Here is a 20,392-nt window from a genome sequence, read left to right on the forward strand (position 1 = left end):
TTTTAATTTTTGTGTTTAAAAAAAATCCTAGCCATTGGAGAACTGTCTACCCTATTAATAAACAAATTATTACCAAAAAATTACTTCTAACTTTAGTACAATAATATTTGTAAATTAATTTTGAATACGAATAAAACAAACACTGTTGTAGTAAGAAAAAAATACCTACTACATAATAATAAATAATCTACATTTTTTTTTAAATATTGTATCTTCTGTTTATTATAGCAAAATTAAATTGTAAAATATTTAGAAAATCGATGTGTTTGTTGTCAAAGTTTGTTTGGACTGAATAAGAATGATATGAAATTATTTAATTTGTCAAATGCAACTTTATTAAAAAGAATTAAGCTATCAATAAATTAAAGAGTTATGTTAAATTGCCTCTGGTTAGATTTGGTCATTTTAATGTCTAACAATAAATTGTTTTTATTAGATATTACGGCATTTACTTGTTATCTTAGTAAATAAATAACATCAAACATTCATTAAAATTATTTTTTAATTTAACTTTTAATTGCGGTATAAAGTTGTGAATTTTTCAAAATATTTTTTTATTTATCTATTTACAATGGAAAAGATTTATTGTTGTGGTTTATGGGTTCAGCCTCTAAGGGTTCGGGCGGTTTATTAGGAGGACAATCTTTTCTACGCTGATTGTACTTTAATATACTATTCCCGCTTTCGCACTAAAAGCAGTACTCCCTACGGTCGTGGTGTAAACAACTTATTTTTCCGAACTCGTTAGGTAAATAACTATTACACACTACTGTATACACTGACTTTGTAAACTATCAATATTTGTAAAAAAATACATACCAGGTGAATAAAAGGTATGGAACCAAACGTTTTTTCCTTAAACTATATATTTTTTGAAAAAACTAATTGATGAGTGATAAAGTACTAAAAAAATGTGATGATTTAACAATAAAAATTTTCGAAATTTCTTTTTGTTTTTAAATTCTACAAAAAAAAAATATTTTTTTAAATGGCAACCCACTATAAAATCATTTTTCTCATAAAAGCTATACTCTGAGGATTACAACTATCTGCTTTATATTTAATTTTTTCAAGAAAATTTTTTCACATAAATTGCAATTTTGACAAAAAAAAATTGCATAACTCAAAAACAAAACAAAATTTCGTTCTGAAAATACGATCACATTTTTTATATTACTTTAATTTATATTAATTATTATTTTCAGGAGGCAAATGATTAAAAATAAAACCGCTTGGTTCCATACTTTATATTCACCCTGTATGTGTAATAATATTAAACTTGAAACACGCAAATTGTTCCGATATTAAATCCAAAGTACAATACATAATATTGCACATCCTTATTTTTAATAAAAAGTGTGATGTGAAAAACTTTATTTTGTCGTCACTTCCAGCACATTTTTTTATTTAAACTCTAATAAATTAGATGGTGGATATTTAGATTAGTTTTTTTTCTTTGACAAACACCGGTAGTGTTTGCACACAGCAACGGAATTTAATTACTCAGCGGATAGCGACCATTAAGTAATAATTACCTTAATTACGAAAAAGAATGAATGAACTTCCAAGAAGGCATTTTATTTTACCATTTTGCTGTATAATTTGTAAGTTTAAAAGTTGGATAAAGACAGTTAACTAAAATTGTTCATATCAGGAATACCTGCATGCATGCGGTCGTGGTTATTACCCTATTTCCGGTATGGTATATCGGCGACATACTATGGTTTTATCAACTTTTAAATAAATTGATTTTTTTATGTAAAATGCGTTTTCGAAATAATACAAAATTATGATAATTATGTATTTCTAGAAAATGAACCAAAATTAAAACATGTTTTTATGTACTTTTTTAAATGTGATAATCGCACGACGCGTAGCCGAGTGCGTTAATATTTGAGCCCTATAATTCTAGAAGTGTTATAGAATACTACGATTATAAGATTGTTTTTTAAATAATTACGGTAATAACTAATAAGTAAAAAAGTCTCTTTTTAAATGAAGAAGACTTGGATATAATGAACTTGGCAAAAACTATAGATTAAACAGAACAGCAAGAGCGTTATAACGGAAAGTGAAGGTTGTTTGATCACCATCAGTTATATAATTGTTCATGATCGTGTTTTTTTTTAATTATTTCTTTCTTATGACAGACAATAATTGGAATTGGAAAAATTGAAATGAATTTTACCAATTTTTTATAAACTCCAACAAGCTAAAGGTCAAAGAATCGCATAAACTAAGAGAAGAATCATAGTTTTTGTTGTTTAATTTGTTGTAAATGACACTATACATGCATTATGGATAAGAGATAAAACTTGTTCACATATTACTTAATACAGGGTGATTATAAATGATTGTCGCATTTAAAATGTGTTTTCAATATCATTTGCCGCTCTATACATAGATTACTGTCAATAAAAAAGTGTCAATTTGAGGTAATATTTTGCGTTTGTAGACGTTTATTTACTAATTTTTAATTGCATTTGCACTTTCTTAAAAGTGACTAGTTTTTTATGTAATTCTCAAGGGAACTAAAGTTTTGAAATGAAAGTTAGGAATGCATAGTTAACTTGTTATCATGTGTTCTGTTATTCCAACGGAATACATATCCAAATTTGGTTTGAAAAAATTCGTTTCTTACAAAATAACTCAATAATGTGATGGAAATGGATTCAATAAATTTATCTCATGAGAGGCGGTTTTTATTGTACTATGATGTTACAATTATTTATAATAACCCTGTAGGTGATAATTTATCTTTAGTTTAATAACATCTGTCATGTCGATATATTACATATTAATTTGTTTGAGGTTTATGTAACGATTGTAAAAGCAAAGCATTCCTAAAATTTGTGAAATGAATTAATTTCTGATTTTGTAAACAATTGTAAGAAGTGAATCTGCGTAGGTCAGTATAAAAATTGCAATTTAACTTTTTGGGAGAAAATTACTTTTTATTTATTTTTTGCTTTATTTGTAAATGAAAAATTATCAAAAAAATCAGAGAATGTACCTTTTACCAATGCCAGTGTGAAAAAATTCAACAATTTTATTTAATTAGAAGTGGGGATTTTTTTTCTGCCGCACTCGGTACAAGATCATCATTATCAATTAATAGACATAAAAAAATGTCAGATGTCAAAAAATAAATGTCAAAATTTTGATAGATAGGATTTTTTTAACATTTTTTCCATGTTCCTGGTATCTTATCTTGCTTGAAATATTTCTCTGGGGCGCCAGTTCTGACACACCCTGTATTGAAAAAATGTTTTTCTAATGAGTTAGAAATAAATAGAGAGAGTGTTTAAAGCTCAATATGCAGCGGAGTGCTTTAAATGCTTTTGAAGGACATATTATTTAATTTTGCTTGGTTCAAAATTAAATAAGAATTTTTACATTTAAAATTTTTAATTTTGAAATTGTTGATGAAAAAGAAAATTGTCTTGCATTGATCTTCGGCTTTTTAAAAGATAGAAGGTTGTGGATGGCTTGTTGAAGTAGTATTTTAGTTTCGTAGTTTAAAAAAAAAAAAGTAAAAGCCAAGGGTTATAAAAGCGTTGAGAGTTGATAAATAACTACTAAAGATAAATAGGTTAGAAAAAACTAAGTAGCTGCCTTCATAAAAAAAACAAAGAATCAAGGATTTAGGAAATGACTAAATTTCAAACAAACCATGAAGAACCAATAAATGATTCATTTAGGGGAAAGGAAAAAAACCTTTTATGTGAACATGGAAATCTTTATCATAATAGGTACTGATAACAGTATAATAAACCTTTATATGTTTTTAAGTAGTTTGAAATGAAACAAGCGAATTTAATTTTTACAGTTATGATTTTAAGTCATACAGGGTGTCCTATGTGAGACTTTTTCAGTATATCTCTTTCTAATTATTCAAAATATGTGAAATTTGAGACAGAAGTAGCGAATTAAATACAAAATAAATGAAATGACAAAACGAAATAAACTAATAATGAATCTTTTACCACTCTAGGACTTTATTCTTGATAACCATTTGCTATACAACTCGCGCCCCAGAGAAAAATTTCAAGTAAGATAACATACTAGGAACATGGAAAAAATGTTTAAAAAAACTCTGTCAAAAAATTTTGACATTTATTTTTTGACATTTGACATTTTTTATGTCTATTTAATGAAACTGATGATTATGTATGTTTTTTTTTTATAATTATTTAGTAAAAGTAAAAGAATTTTGCCAATAAAAGTCACAAATAACATTAAACATAGTTACAATTTTAGGATACAGTTTCCTTGTTTCCTCTTTTAATGTCCTGTAGCGAAAAAAACTTGGAAAATTAATTTTTAAAAGAAATCAATAGAGCAAAGTGCAAAATTTAAATTTTAATAATTTCGAAATTTTTATCGATAGAATTTTTTAAACATTTTTTTCATGTTCCTGGTGTCTTACCTTACATTTTTCTCTGGGGCGTGAGTTCTGGCGCACTCTGTATAAAGTCAGACGTGTTACATTGTTAGTACATTTTTAAATATTTAAATTAGAAAAATATATTTTTAGCACGTATTTTTTTACGCCAAATTAACTTAGGTAAATGTTATAAAAAAATATTTTTGGAAAATCATTACTGGTAGCTTGCTTAAAAATTTCATTTTCAAAACTCAAATATTTTATTTTTAAAACCCAAAAATTATGCGAAATATTCTTTGCTGAAAAAACCTAAATACTGTATCTATGTTAAAATCAATTTTGATACAGTTTTGTGTTAATTTCTTAGGTTTCTATTTTTAATTGTAATCAAATTTTAATTCGCTTTTTGTAGATAAATCGTTTTTTAGTCTTTTAAAGTCAGCTATAATAGTTTTTTTACAGTATGTCCCCGGATTGAGTTTGCAAGAGGAAAAAAAATTATCTTTGATTTTACGCCAAAATTATTCTAACTAACTAAAGTTCATTTTTCTCTCGATTTTGGACTTATTTTTTCTCTGCTTTTTAAGTCCTATCACATTGGCGATTTTATTATTTTGACAATGAGTTTAGGCAAGTTAAATAACAAAAATGTTTGTGAAAAACATAATTTTAATAAGCAGCAACTCAAAGAAACAGCTTTAAGGTAAAAACCAAAGTCATTTTTAACAAGAACTATCATTATTTAATTAATAAATTAATTGTCAAAGTGACATATAGTTGTCAAATAATTAAAACCGCCAATGTGATAAGACTTAAAATGCATAGAAAAATTATTCCAAAATCAAGAGAAAAATGAACTTTTCTTTCTACTGAGTTAGAATAATGAAGTTTTAATTACAGATTTGCTGGTTTCAAGTAAAGCAAAAACTTTTTTTCTTTTGCAGTTTTGGCGTAAAATCAAAGATAAAAAAAAATTTTCCTCTTGTAAACCCAATCCATACTGTTTATCAAAGATATTAATCTAAAAAAGTTGGGACATTCTGTATATAAACTTAGGTAATTGTTAGTTATTGGAATATTATGTAGATTTTTTTAAATTATTTTTTATTGTTTGTTCTATATTTCGTGTAATGTGAAATCCTTTTTTGGGTGTAAGCAGTTGTTTTAAAAATAACAAAGAAAAGGGAAACAAATGCATTTAGCTAAATAGAGCAAAAAGGGGAACCCTCTGGTAAAAAACCCACTTATTTTGTTCCAGATTCTCACACCCAATTGCTGACAGGACTGGTGGCAGTTTTATTAACTGTTTGCAGTGTGGTGTTTCTGGCAGGCTGTTTGTGCTGTCAACGAAGGAAAGGATTTAAGGTACGTAATAACATAAATACTTCCGGAACGGCACTCAGTGTTGACCTCTTCTGGTTTTTCCGGAAGATTAATCATTTTATTTTCAAAATCTTTTCTCGCAACATTATCGTTTATTTTCAGACCATATTTGTTAAAGGTCAGCTCGATACGTGATTCATACATTCACCATTTCATTCGGTAGAATGAAGACGCAGGCGGTTGTAACTTCAACCTGTTTGATGGTGACAGTTGAATGTGGAATAAATGTCAGGATTGATATCAAAGATTTGCTTCTATTCAGATTTATTTGAAATAAATTTTGTATCTCGAGTGCTTTTACAAAATTGTAAATGATGGAATCTTGATTCCAATTCCATTTGTATGAATTTAAATTTAATTACAAACAAAATTTGATTGCAGAGACAAAGCTTTGGTTTTGTTTTGTGTTATTGTAGTTCTTGAATCCAAGGTGTTTGAACTTTCGAACTTCTTCATACAGGGCGTTCCAATGAAAACGAACCACCCCGAATACCTCAGAAACTAAAAAGATTTTGCAAAAACGCCGAAACAGGTCGATTTTATTTCTGAGCGGGACATTTTTTGACGTGATTTTTAAATCACCCCCAGTAACCCTTTAACCCCCACGCACCCCAACTTTAAAAATTTAAATAGCACTACCCTACTTGGGGTACATCAAATGAAAGCTATTTTAACAAGCTTTTTAAAACTTTTCACCAAAATTGAATCAGACCATCCATTCATGAGATACAGGGTGTTCTAATAATAACGATCCAGAACGAATTTGCAAAAAAAAACGAAACAGGTTAATTTTTGACACAATTTTAGAAGCCTCAATTTTGAAATTTCAAATGACTCACTTGCGACAGATCAAATAAAAATGTGTTTTTAAAATGTTCTTTGAACCTCTTTTCTAAAGTTGAATGGGATTATCTATTCATAAGATATAATGTTTCTAATTAGTAATTACTTCTAATAAAAACTATTAAAATAAATTACAAGAAACATACTAAAATTGTTATAAGTATTATTGAAGCTGTAACAAACTTATTTTTATTTCTTTATTTTATTGTCAAAATAATCGGACTAAAGGACAGGGGGTAATAACGTTTCTTATAATTTAATGTCAGTATCTAAAAAGTAGCAATATAGTTCTTAAGTCCCTTTGTACAAAGATTAGTTTTTTGCCGACATTTTATGAATGTATAGAAATCATTTCATTTTGGAAAAGCTTTTAAAGATCATTTTAAAAGTGTTTTCATTTTTTGTATTACTAGTGGTTGGTGCTATTTAGAGTTAAGTGGCGGAGGTTAAAAGGTTAGTGAAGGTGCTTTTAAAATTGCGTCAAAAAATGTCCATTTTAAAAACAAAATTAACCTGTTTCGGGTTTTTTTTTTGCATTTTTTTTCTAAAATGGTTCGTTTCTGTTAGAACACCCTGTATCTCATGAATGGATGATCTGATTTAATTTTAGTAAAAAGTTTGAAAACCTTGCTAAAATAGCTTTCATTTGATGTGCCACAAGTAGTTACTGAGGGTGCTTTAAAAATTACGTCAAAAAATGTCCCCTTCGGAAACAAAATCGACCTGTTTCGGCGTTTTTGCGAAGTCTTTTTAGTTTCTGAGATATTCGGGGTGGCTCGTTTTCATTGAAACACCCTGTATAATATCTGCTACTGACGATTTTTGTTTAGATTTGTGTTCTTATTTTCATTTGCTCCTAATGAAGTCAGCTTTCGTGACTTCTACTAACGTTAATTTAATAATTAAGTAAGAGACTGAAAAAAAGCTGATGTAATGTTTTCTTTTTTGTTATTATAATATCATCACATGATTACGTATACTTTAATGGTATTATTAGTATTAATGGTATTATTACTTCTATAATATTGATTTTAATTATTGTTTAATTATTAATTAATGATTAGTGTTAAATTAGTATTAAATTAAGGTTTCTTTAAGTCATTAACTAATTTGTTTGTTAATTGGCGTTTAATAAATTCGATAATCAACATACCAATTTTTTAAAAAACCTACTCTGTAAGTGGAGAATTTTGCTTTTTTTAGTAATGTTCTACTTAAAAATAGCGTTTTGTATTTCACCATCACAATAATAATGTCTAAACGAACTTATTGCAAAACAAAAAATCACTATAGTAATATGCCGATTCCTAACCTTTGTAAGGTCGGGAAATTCATTATTACATCCCATGGACGGGAAATAATTTATGAAGGATTACTAAGATTATCCATCTAATTTAAGAAAAAAAATCTCTTATTTTGAGCGTAACTTTGTAAACAGTTTTGGGAGGAACTTCTACCTCTGTTAAAAAATTTTGGTATATGATTTGCATTATTGTACTAAGAAAGTATGGTACTCATTTACAGATTAGATGAAACACTCTGTGAAAAATTTAAACATTTCTTGTGTAATTAAAAGTAGGACCTGGTTTTAAACAAGGCTTCTTGTGAATATGTTAAAGTACATAATTATCTAATTTAGTCATATAATTTCTAGTTTAATTTCAACTGTTTCTGGTTCTGTTTGTTTTTCTTTTTATCATTTTTAAACTTAGAAGTAATTTTGAATGCCTAAAAAGTTGTTGACAGTTGACGTATTCTGTCAAATAACAACTTCTGAGTTATCCATAGAAGCTGACAGGTGACTTAACCTAAATTTTTGACATTAGTTACAAAATATTTTGCCACCAGAAACCAACCTAACAAAATTTATAGCAACTTAGTCATGGATATCCCTAAATCTTGGGCAGTTATTTCTTGTTGATACGACAATATTTAAGTTTCTCAGGTTCTTTCTGATCTACATTAAATGATTCAGGATTGAGTTTTCTTTTCTGGTTTTGATTTTTTTCTGTAACGTTTGGCTTCTTTGATTCGTCTTCAAGAATGACTGTTTTTTCAGGTCCTGACTTATCAGGCATTTTTTTTTTCAAATGTGTTAAATCAATGTCACTTTCTTTGATCTTGGTGTTTTTTTTTAAATCTTTTTAGCTCCGTCATTTTTTGAAATAACACCATTAGGTATCTCTGTAAACCGGTTCTGGACATTTCTGATTTTTAATAATGGTTTACAGGCTTCTTCCTTTTTAGGATTTCTTCAATTTGATATCAGCAACGTTAATAGGTTGATATTTTGGTTCTTTGATATGTTGCAGGGGTGGAAGCCTTTTGATAACAATTTTTTGTGGGTTTTTGTTTTTTCGTGGGTCAAGTATTTTCTTGATCTTTTCAAAATTGACTTTCTTCATTCTTTTACTTCTAAATCTAGCTGTTTTTCTTTTTCTTCCTCTTTACCTGTTGTGCTTTTTCTACATTTCTAGACAAAACGGCGTTTTCTCTATAAGATTACTGTAATTATTCTGTAAAATTTCTATTTTTGGAGGGAAAGTTAAAAAAAAGTTCTACTTTTACGGTTTTTTAACTTTTGGTGCTTCATCATCTTTTTCAGTTTTGCTTAATTTAATTTTGCCGAAGTTAATTGTTATTTTTGAGAATTGATGTGCGTGAGGAGATATCCTAACAATTTTTATGAGTTTTGGTTTTTCTTTTAGTTCTGATTCTTGTTCTTCACTTCAATTGGTTTATTTTTTTTTCTTGTTCTTGCAATTTTTTAAAGATTTTTATAACTTTTTTAAACCTTTTTATTTTTTAAATTAAATGTAACAATAATAATTGATAATATAAACAACAACAAATAATCCATAATACTGATGATGGACCATTATCTTTCAAATTTGTCGTTGGAATTGTTTTTCATTTCTGGCTTTCTATCTCTTGTCGTACACTTTTCTTTTTAATATTGATCAAAACTCTTCAGTTGATCAAGCCTGAGGTACATTGGGAGGATTATCTATTTTATCTAGATTGTAAATGCCTTAACGAATATCTAGCTTATAAGATATTTTCGAAAACCTGATTGAAACAACTAAACTATTAATATGAACAAGTTAATTGTCATATTTTACTTCCAGGAACAACGTGTTTAACCAAATAGAAATCATCTAAAGAAATTCTCAAAACTTTTTTTATATCTGTTATTCCAGTGATAAAGAAATACTCTAATTTTTCTAAAAGTGAGAGAAAGCGGTAATATGCAAATCGACTCAGTTTATTTGATCATACTGTATGATAAACAGCAGATAATTCGCTGTTCAAAAAAAGTTGGTATAATGTTTTTATGTAAGTGATAATGATCACGCATTATATTAGTTTCCTCAAGTTTCTAATTTTCACATCACTCCACCAAATTGGAGCAGTTTCTTAGTTAAAAATAATGTTCTTTAGGAAAGTTTTAAGCAATTTCGCACGTATATTTGAATTACTCAGCTTGAAATTAAGTTTAATAAAACACCGTGTGAGTCAGGGTGGATGTTGTGGTCCATTATCAAGTCTTGAAAAAAATAAAAGTGATAAATTTAATGTCTCAGAGATTATATTGTCATACACAAGTACGTACAATCAAAGTTTTCTAATAAATTTTAATTATTTAACGGGTGTTGTAATAGCCTTGTTTAAAAAATGATGATTTGTTAGTTTCGTTATTTAATGCTGATTCAACTCTCTCCAATTACTTTTTCTGGTCTTACCTGTAGGAAAAGTTACACCTACATGGAGGCCAAATAAAGAGATGCTTCTAAAGGTCGTAGCACTAAAAACCTTGTTGTTTATAAGCAACATTTAATAACATTGGACCATTTTTTTTATAATTTAGCTAATTAATCTTTAATTGATTGGTATTGGCAAGAGAGAGAGAGAGAAAAAAAAAGGAAAACGTATGAAATTCATATATAGGTTTTGATTTTGATAGACCATTTCTGTTCGATTGAAATTCGTGTTTCCCCTTAGGACGAGGGTCGATGCTTGAATTAACTTAGGGTTCTCTCCCTGGGCAAGTTTCTGTTCCTGACACTTTTAAAGGTGCTGAAACTTTGTACTCTCTCGAGAAGTTAAATGGAGGGAAGTGAACTAAAGCAAATAATTCAACTGCAGCGATATCAAGATTCTTGTAAAAGACAATGCTGAATAATAAAGAGTCGTTAAAATGTAAGAATTGTTTGATTAAATACTATTTGTAAAATGAGAAGAAAAACTTTTTAAAAACAGGTACCATTATTTAGATTGTCGAGAGGTTGTGAAGTTGTTTTTTTCTCCTAGTGGTCAATAATAATCATTTTCATTATAGACCAAGGGCAGTAATTGATTAAATACCGATATAGGAAGGTTGACATACTACCGTTAGGAGAGCAAATTTAACACTTTTTTCCTTTGTTTTGCAGTTTCTCTATTATTGTAACAAATATTTCATATTATGAAGTTAGAAAATTCTTTTAATAACTGCAGAATTACGAAAATGTCAATCCACTACAATCAACCAACAAAAATAATAGTTCTGAAGTAAGGTTATATTTTTTACCGTTGATAAATGTGATAATAGTGAAAGAAATATTATACAGAGTGTTCCGTTTTTATTGTTACAAATTTAAACAGGTGATAGTATATTCAATTCTAAGACAAAAGTTTCCTATAAAATGTATCGAAAAATGCTTGGTAAGGGAGCTACATCCCCTGGAAGGGGGCTAATATGTTTTTGCTAATATTTCAGAAACCATTTAAGATAAAATTACAAAATTTGATAATCTTTATACACCTAAACGAATTCAAATATCAAATGTCGAAATTTTTAATCAGGGGCGTACGAAACTAAGGGAGTTTAAGGTAAAAAAATACCCTATTTATTTTGGCTTTAGTTTCTCGGTACTTTCAGCAACAAAATCTTAAGTTCGATAGTTTATCACAGAAAAGTCTCTCTTGTGTCGATACGACTTATTGTTTTTGAATAAAATTAATTTTAAATTTATGTTACACACCAATACAACATTCAAATAAATCAGAATTTACAGAATAATAAAAGCAAGAAATTCATATTTTTTAACCAACCTCAACTAATTAACTTTACATTACAGTAATAATAATAATAACATTAATTAAATGAATTTGCCTAAATCTAAAGGAGTTGATCAAAGTGACCACCATTTTGGTCAATGCATAACTAAAGAAACTAGAGCCAAAATAGATAGGGTATTTTTTTACCCTAAACCCCACTAGTTTCGGACGCCTCTGATTAAAAATTTCGACATTTGATGTTTGAATTCGTTTAGGTGTATAAAGATTATCATCTGGACGAAATTTTGTAATTTTTAAATTAAATGGTTTCAGAAATATTAACAAAAACCTATTAGCCCCCTTTCAGGGGGTGTAGCTTCCATACCAAGCATTTTTCGATACATGTTTATAGGAAACTTTTGTCTTAGAATTGAATATCCTATCACCTGTTTAAATCTGTAACAATAAAAACGGAACAGCCTGTATAAAACATGGCAGAGATGATATGTATAACCTCGCATTTATTATTTCCCTCGATGCTACGCATCTCGAATAATAAACAGCTCTTCTCCATCTTGTGATATAATATACTATTTATTACTCTATTTGTTACCTTATATGGAAGCATTATAATGTCAGAAAATTACATGTTTTGAGTCTTATTCCACCCTTTTTAAGAGGATAAAGTTTCATGTTATGCCTTGAAAAAGCTTGATTTTTTTTATGTAGAAACTTGATAATTACATACATTGTAGAAAATTATTGACCGTATGTGAAACTGGAACTTGGTCGCAGTCAGATTCCTTATCATTGAAGACGTGTTTGTTGGTCGAGTTTAAAACGGGAAGTCTTCATCCGGTTGAACGATTCTCAACAAGATACCAACTATACATTTTACTGGTTCGCATACTGGACATAAGATACGAAGTACGCTCTAATGATAATAATATGAAAATTATCAAAGCAGCTTGATGTGATTTACCGCTACTGAAATAGTTTTCATTCATGTTTGCGGTGGAAAAGTTAAGCTTGGCAGCTTAAGATATGAAAATAGTATCTTTATTTTCAAAAACAAGTACAGTTGTAAGTTTTATACAATGGGGATAAAAATATTGTGTCGAATGACATTTTTTGGCATTGTTATTCTTTTTTTATGAGTGCGTATACTATTACAATATACAGAGTGTCCCAGCGAGTTGAAAAAGTCCATTAGTGATCTTTAAATTGCAAAATTAAAAAATATATATACAGAGTGTTTTAACGAGTAAAGTCCAATGTTGACTTTTAAAACATGTATGTATATAGGAAATTGATAAATGCTAATCTAGTCCATCGCTTAAAATTATTTCCAACCATACAGCGGGTCTCAAAAATAAGTTACAATACAAACTTGAAACACCATATGTTTCTTAGCGTTTTTGGATGTAAATTTTTATGACAATGTTTTTAACCGAAACTTTTATTGGTCGATTTTACTTAGTTTTAAAAATAAGACGGTTTTTTGACGAAAAATACACTTTTTAAAAATTTATTACACAAAAACTAAGACATCTAGAAATATTTTATATTATTTATATTTATTTATATTATTTTCTTTTAATTCTTATTAGCACTGGAGTAACCGTCTTGATTTTTTAAATGACTTTTAATATAGTATGAGCTGACAATTTTAGAATTTTTCTAGAAGTCAGTACATTTTGGGCTATATACAGGGTGGTCCCAGCAAGTTGAAAAAGTCCATTAGTGACCTTTAAATGGTAAAAGTAAAAAAAAAATATATAGAACATTGATAGATACTAATCTAGTCGATCGCCTAAAATTATTTTCAACTATACAGCGTGTCCTAAAAATAAGTTACAATACAAACTAGTGTTTTTTTAAATGGAACACCATACGTTTCTTAGCGTTTTTGGATGTAGATTTTTATGACAACTTTTATTGGTCGATTTTGCTTAGTTTTAAAAATAAGACGTTTTTTTGACGAAAAATGCACTTTTTAAAAACTTATTACACAAAAACTAAGACATCTAGAAAAAGATTTTTTACTATCGCAAAGAAGAAGGTTCAAGCTATAAGTTTGTAACATTTTTTTAGTGTATTGCATTTGCAAAGATAAAAAAATGAAGGCGTTTGTTAAAAGTTCAATAACAATAAAAAAAATTTAATGGAACACCCCATTTATTGTTTTTGCATTTAAGAGATTATTAAGTTGTCTTTCTAAAATTATTTACTTTTAGGTGTTTATAATCAATAACTAAAAAGATATTTAACTTTAAACATTAAAAAAAAAACAATTACTATTATTTCAGTAGCCAAAAAGTGCACAGTTGCACAAGAGATGAAAGAAATATCACTTAATAATCACATTTATATTAAACTAAATCCATTATTCTTTATTTTTATAAAAAAATAATTTGAATTTCAGTATTTATGTCGACTTTTACAATCTCCAGATAAACAGTGCTAAGATATTGATAGGCATTGTTGCTACAGTTAACATTGAATGTTAAATATCTTTTCATTTATCAAATCTAGACAATGAAAGTTTATTTTTTAGATAGACAATTTATCAATCTATTTGATGCAAAAATAAAAAAAGGTTGTTCCATTAAAAATTTTAAAATTATTTTTAACAAACTTCTTAATTTATTAATCTTTACAAATGCAAAACACCAAAAAATTGTTACAGCTTTAGATTCTGTACTTTTTTCTTTGCAGAAGTAAGAAAAAAATTGTTCTAGCTGTCTTAGATTTTGTGTAATAATTTTTTAAAAAGTGCATGTTTTTGTCAAAAAAACCTTATTTCTAAAACTAAGCGAAATCGACTAATAAAAGTTTAGCGTAAAAACAATGTTTTAAAAGGCTACATCCAAAAATGGCAAGAAACATAGGATGTTTCATTTAAAAAAATACAAGTTTGTATCCCAACTTATTTTTGGGACATGCTGTATGGATAGATTAGTATCTATCAATGTCCTATACATTTTTTTATTATTATTTTTTATAATTATTTAGTAAAGGTACAAAAAATTTGATAATAAAAGCCACAAATAACAGAGTTACAATTTAGGATACAGCTTCCTTGTTTCCTCTTCTAATAGTCTGTAGTAAAAAAAACTTGTAAAATTATTTTTCCAACAGAACTAAATAATCAAAGTGCAAAATTTAAACTCTTATAACTTCACTCGTAAATAGAGTTTTTTTAAACATTTTTTCCATGTTCCTGGTATCTTACTTTACATGGCATTGAATGGCATTAAATTTACAAAAACTGCATAACTTATACTTAGCTTTCATTTGGACGATGTTCAATTTGAATCAATTAGACATAATTAATGATTGTAAATACGTCTTACGTTGATTACAAAAGAATAGGATGACTCATTCTGTTTAGCAGGAAAAGGAAAGTAAATTCAGAATATCAGGAAAAAAGTTTGTTTAGGTCACATTGCGTTATTTACCAAGTTTTTCATCCTACAATTTTGTCTCTATTTAGTAAATGGCAGTGTCAGTTCTTATATCTCTTAATGCTGTCAAAGTTTAAGTAAAATTGATGTGACGGGCGTGTTCTTTCCGTCAGTTTGTTATAGGATGTGCGTGATGGCGAAATCATTAATATATAATAATAAAAAAGAGTGCTTCAAAAATTACACGAAGAATATACAGGGTGTTTTTTGAACATTACATGGAAAAATAACAAATTAAAGAATAAACACTTTCAATGGTTAATTTTTATCATGAAACTTTATTACTTTATTATATTCGTAACAAAACTTTATAGGACAATTTAGTGTTATTTTTCGATGTAGACTAGGTGGTTATAATTTTTCGCAATAATTAGAAAACACCTGTATACAAATTTTCAAAATATGACAAATAAAATTTGCAATTGTGTATCTAAACACAAAACCGGAAACATTTACATGTTGTGTTTATACTATAAAATACTTTTTTTACAAAAATAAATACCGGAAATAGTGTTTATCAGTTTACACTTCTTTAGTTAAAAGGTTAAAATTTTACTAGATTTCATATTAACCGCAAAGCGTGAGAGATTTAATAATGTGCATGCAAATCGATATTAAAAACACTTTGTGTTTGCATAAATACAAGGAGTTTTTTTTAATATTTTATCATTTTTTAAAGTTAAATGTTATTTAAAAATGCCAACCAAAACATTTCACATTTCACACAAGGGAAAACTATTTTTCCTTGGCATTTTTTAAGTGTAGTATCCGCAAATGTCATGATATTTGGGTTGTAAAATTGAAAATTGAGGATAAAGTTAATTACAACAATCGAATAATTATGATTAATAATTTCGCAGAATATTAAATTCATGTTTTTTTACGATTTAACACTTTCTAACATACTTTAACAATGAATTTATACCGGGTGTATGATAGAATTTATAATAATAACTTATGTTTGTGATAAGTAAGAAAAGTTTGAAAATGGATGATCTCATATTAGTGTGTGGAAAAAGCATTTCTTTTTTTTATTGTTGTAAAAAGTAATATACAGAGTGGTTTTGAAATAACACTGTAAAATTTTGTTTATTACTTATTTCAAATTAAGTCCAGTGATTTGGTAAAATTAAGTAAAAGCTTGAAACGAAGTTAAAAAGTTTGATTTTTGAGAAATGTGATAATCATAAAAATATTGTAAAAATTTTGATCAAATATTTCCCATAGTGAGCATTTTTAATCTTTTTTTCTGTTTCTATGAAGAAAAATTTCAAGTAAGATAAGATACCAGAAACGTTTAAAAAAAATTATTTGTCAAATAATTTTGACATTTATTTTTTGACATTTGACATTTTTTTATGTCTATTTAATTATACTGATTATCTTATATATGTTTTTCTATAATTATTTAGTAAAGAGACAAAAATTTACAATTACAATTTAGGATACAGCTTCCTTGTTTCCTCTTCTAATAGCCTGTACAAAAAAAAACGTGGAAAATTATTTTTCCAACAGAAGTAAATAAAGTCAAAGTGCAAAATTTAAACTCTCATAACTTCGAAATTTTTATAGATAATTTTTTTTTACGTTCCTGGTATCTTACCTTATATGGCATTTTTCTTTGGCGCACCCTGTATGTGTACTCTTAAATTTAAATACAAGGTCGAAGAAATATAATTATGATTCTAATTTCGCAGAATATTAAATTTAGGATTTTACACTTTCTAACATACTTTAACAATAATGAAATTCTACCAGGTGTATGATAGAATTTATAATAACTTATGTTTGTGATAAAAAAGTTTGTAAAATAATTATTTAAAGTTGTTTGAAGGTATTCTGGAGTTAGGAAAAAGATTTTTTTTATAGGTTGTAAAAAATAATATACAGAGTGGTTTTGAAATTACAAAATTTTGTCTATTACATGCTTATAATAAAAATAAAATAAAAAATATTTACAAATGTCGATTAAATCATGGGTTCATTGCTTTGTTATGAATGGAGAAAACACTCTGTATATGTCCATATCTGCCTTTCATATTTAAAATGGAACATTAATTTTGATTTATTTTTGAAACGGTAAAATATTGAAACAATTTGTTCATGCTTTCTTCACTTTAACATTTACTTTCTTTTTTTTTTGTGCTTACGATATAGGATGAGGAAAAGGTAAAGGTAATGGTTGTGATGCATGTTATGGTTTGGTAGATAAAATTTGTGGTTTGTTAGGGTTAGGTCATAATTTAACTTCAGACTCATTCTCTAAAGTAAACATTTGAAAATATATTGTACATAAAGTAATTTCAAGTTTACTTGCATGTTTATACACAAAATAAATGAAACATGACGTGATGAAATCATATGCTAATCTGTTTACAGTTTTTTCAACAGATAACTAAATATTGTTTTTCGATATTTTCGACAAAAGCCAATTGATGTTTTTAATTTAATTATACGTACATTGTTACAGTCTATTTATTTTCATTTCAAGGTAAATTATTCACATTCTTGAAGTGAAATGATTCTAATTTTGTGGTTAATTTTACTATAAAATAACTTTCTTTTGTGTTGCAGGAATTCCGGGATAGTCCTGTTGTGGCTTCAACAGCTTCGAATTTAGATCATGGTCATGTTAATCCCGTTGCTAATGGTGAATTTACAATATTCACCCCTCTGTCGCCCCCACATCAAAACAATAACGTATTTCTTGCCAATCAACAAATAATTGTACGTCATTTTATCATAATGATTTTATTCACAATCACTAGTAATATGACGATTACTAACCGGAGGTCGGGAAATTTGTCATTACATCCCGGGGTCGGCAAATAATTTATAGCCAAATTGCTTTTTATTATATACAGAAATGTGATTGTGAATAAAATTGTATTCAGGGTGTTCCGTTTTTATTGTTACAAATTTAAACAGGTGATAGGATATTCAATTCTAAGACAAAAGTTTCCTATAAAGATGTATCGAAAAATTCTTGGTAAGGGAGCTACACCCCCTGAAAGGGGGCTAATATGTTTTTGCTAATATTTCAGAAACCATTTAAGATAAAATTACAAAATTTGATAATCTTTATACACCTAAACGAATTCAAATATCAAATGTCGAAATTTTTAATCAGGGGCGTACGAAACTAAGGGAGTTTAAGGTAAAAAAATACCCTATTTATTTTGACTTTAGTTTCTCGGTACTTTCAGCAACAAAATCTTAAGTTCGATAGTTTATCACAGTCGATACGACTTATTGTTTTTGAATAAAATTAATTTAAAATTTATATTACACACCGATACAACATTCAAATAAATTAGGATTTACAGAATAATAAAAGTAAGAAATTTATACTTTTTAATCAACCTCAACTAATTAACATTACATTACAGTAACAATAATAACATTAATTAAATGAATTTGCCTAAATCTAAAGGAGTTGTTCAAAGTGACCACCATTTTGCTCAATGCATAACTAAAGCCAAATAGATAGGGTATTTTTTTACCCTAAACCCCACCAGTTTCGGACGCCTCTGATTAAAAATTTCGACATTTGATGTTTGAATTCGTTTAGGTGTATAAAGATTATCATCTGTACGAAATTTTTGTAATTTTATCTTAAATGGTTTCAGAAATATTAGCAAAAACCTATTAGCCCCCTTTCAGGGGGTGTAGCTCCCTTACCAAGCATTTTTCGATACATGTTTATAGGAAACTTTTGTCTTAGAATTGAATATACTATCACCTGTTTAAATTTGTAACAATAAAAACGGAACACCCTGTACAAACTTTATTTTGTAATCTACTATTTAATTGTAATTTTAGACTCGTACTCAGGAGGACTACGTTTTCGGAGATGTTGATGTTAGTTCGTGGTTCAGTAAGTCGTTTGATTATTATTGTAGGTAAAAAATAATCAATGTTTTTTTTAGATGGCACTGAAACTGATTTTCCGCGAATTAAACTAAAGTACATAAAAGAAATTGGCAAAGGATGGTTTGGAAGAGTACGTTTTCTAATGAAATTTTTGGCAAGATTTCACTTGAAATTAATTTTAGGTCGTTGAAGGTGCAGCCCAAGATAGTGAACAAAAATGGACACCTGTAGTTGTTCGTATTTTAGAAGCTACAGCTTCGAAACGTGAACGAGTCGTATTTTTACACGATGCATCCATTTATCGATGTGGTCCACATCCAAATATTTTGAAATTAATTGGAAGATGTTTGGATACAGTTCCACTTTTACTACTACAAGAATTTTGTCCACAGGGTGATCTTAAAAATTACCTTCGACAAAATAAATCAAACGCTGAGAAATTATTATCAACGGAATATCCTTTAGTTTGGTGTTGCCAACTTAGTTCGGCTTTAAAATTCCTCCATGAAAATAGACTGAGTCATCCGTAAATAAACGTAAAATTGGTGGTTTTTGGTGTTTATTAGTGTTTTTTTAGGGATTTGGCGGCAAGAAATTGCCAATTGACGTCAAATTTAACGCTGAAATTGGGTGATTACGGTTTAGGTGTTTTTCAGTATCCTGAAGATTATTATTTGGGTGCGGTGGGTGTTTCAGTAAGATGGTGTGCACCTGAAACATTATCTTACACTAGTACAACAATCGAACCTAAGAAAGTAACACTTGAAGCTAATATTTGGTCATTTGGTGTAACAATGTGGGAAATTTGTGAATGTGGTGAACAACCGTATTTTTCTTTGACTGATGATGAAGTTATTTCACAAGTTTTGGGGTCACAGAAAGTTCGATTAAGTCGGCCTAAGTTTCAAATGTTGTACAATGATTACATGTGAGTAAAAATACAAATAATAGCTAAATTTTGGTGGAGACCTTGGGTGCACCATTAGAAATAAAGTGTCAAAAGTCCCCATCGATCCCATGTGTGCTAAAAAAGTTATTCAAAGTCAAGCGTCAAAATTTGACGTTTTTAGATTTTTTTCGAAAACGGCAAGTTTTATCAAAAAAGTAGAAAATTTTCAAAAATAACAATTTTTTTTGATATTCCAGTTTAGCCATTAAATCTATCAGTATGTTTTTTTCTTCTTGAAAAGATATATTTTTAATGTAATTTTGGCAAATGAGGAATGAAAATTTTTACTTCCCAAAGAGCTAAAAGTTTTACATCTCTGGGAGATAATTGGCCACTTTCTTTTCAGAAATTAGGGTAGAAAAACTTACTTTCTGTTGTAATCGTAAAAAAATTAATTGGCTTTAAAAATTATCGTAATTTTCAAATGCTTTATGCCAAAAATTTAATTAA

At 28.0% G+C, this 20,392-nt stretch overlaps 1 protein-coding gene across 4 annotated transcripts in view; it reads left to right on the forward strand.

Annotated features, from left to right (window-relative positions):
* Positions 1-20,392, forward strand: part of LOC123007849 — a 43,327-nt gene that overhangs the window by 5,531 nt on the left and 17,404 nt on the right. For all 4 annotated transcript variants that reach the window (XM_044403357.1, XM_044403349.1, XM_044403333.1 and 1 more), the window contains exons 2-7: positions 5,646-5,752; positions 17,695-17,847; positions 18,943-18,997; positions 19,050-19,123; positions 19,176-19,519; positions 19,571-19,921. In XM_044403357.1, coding sequence (XP_044259292.1) covers positions 5,646-5,752; positions 17,695-17,847; positions 18,943-18,997; positions 19,050-19,123; positions 19,176-19,519; positions 19,571-19,921 — 1,084 coding nt within the window. The remainder of the gene's footprint in view (positions 1-5,645; positions 5,753-17,694; positions 17,848-18,942; positions 18,998-19,049; positions 19,124-19,175; positions 19,520-19,570; positions 19,922-20,392) is intronic.

This window comes from Tribolium madens, unplaced genomic scaffold (assembly GCF_015345945.1).
Source record: "Tribolium madens isolate multiple individuals breed KSU strain unplaced genomic scaffold, Tmad_KSU_1.1 Scaffold_11;HRSCAF=98;Tcas5.2_LG3b, whole genome shotgun sequence".
Taxonomy (NCBI): Eukaryota; Metazoa; Arthropoda; class Insecta; order Coleoptera; family Tenebrionidae; genus Tribolium; species Tribolium madens.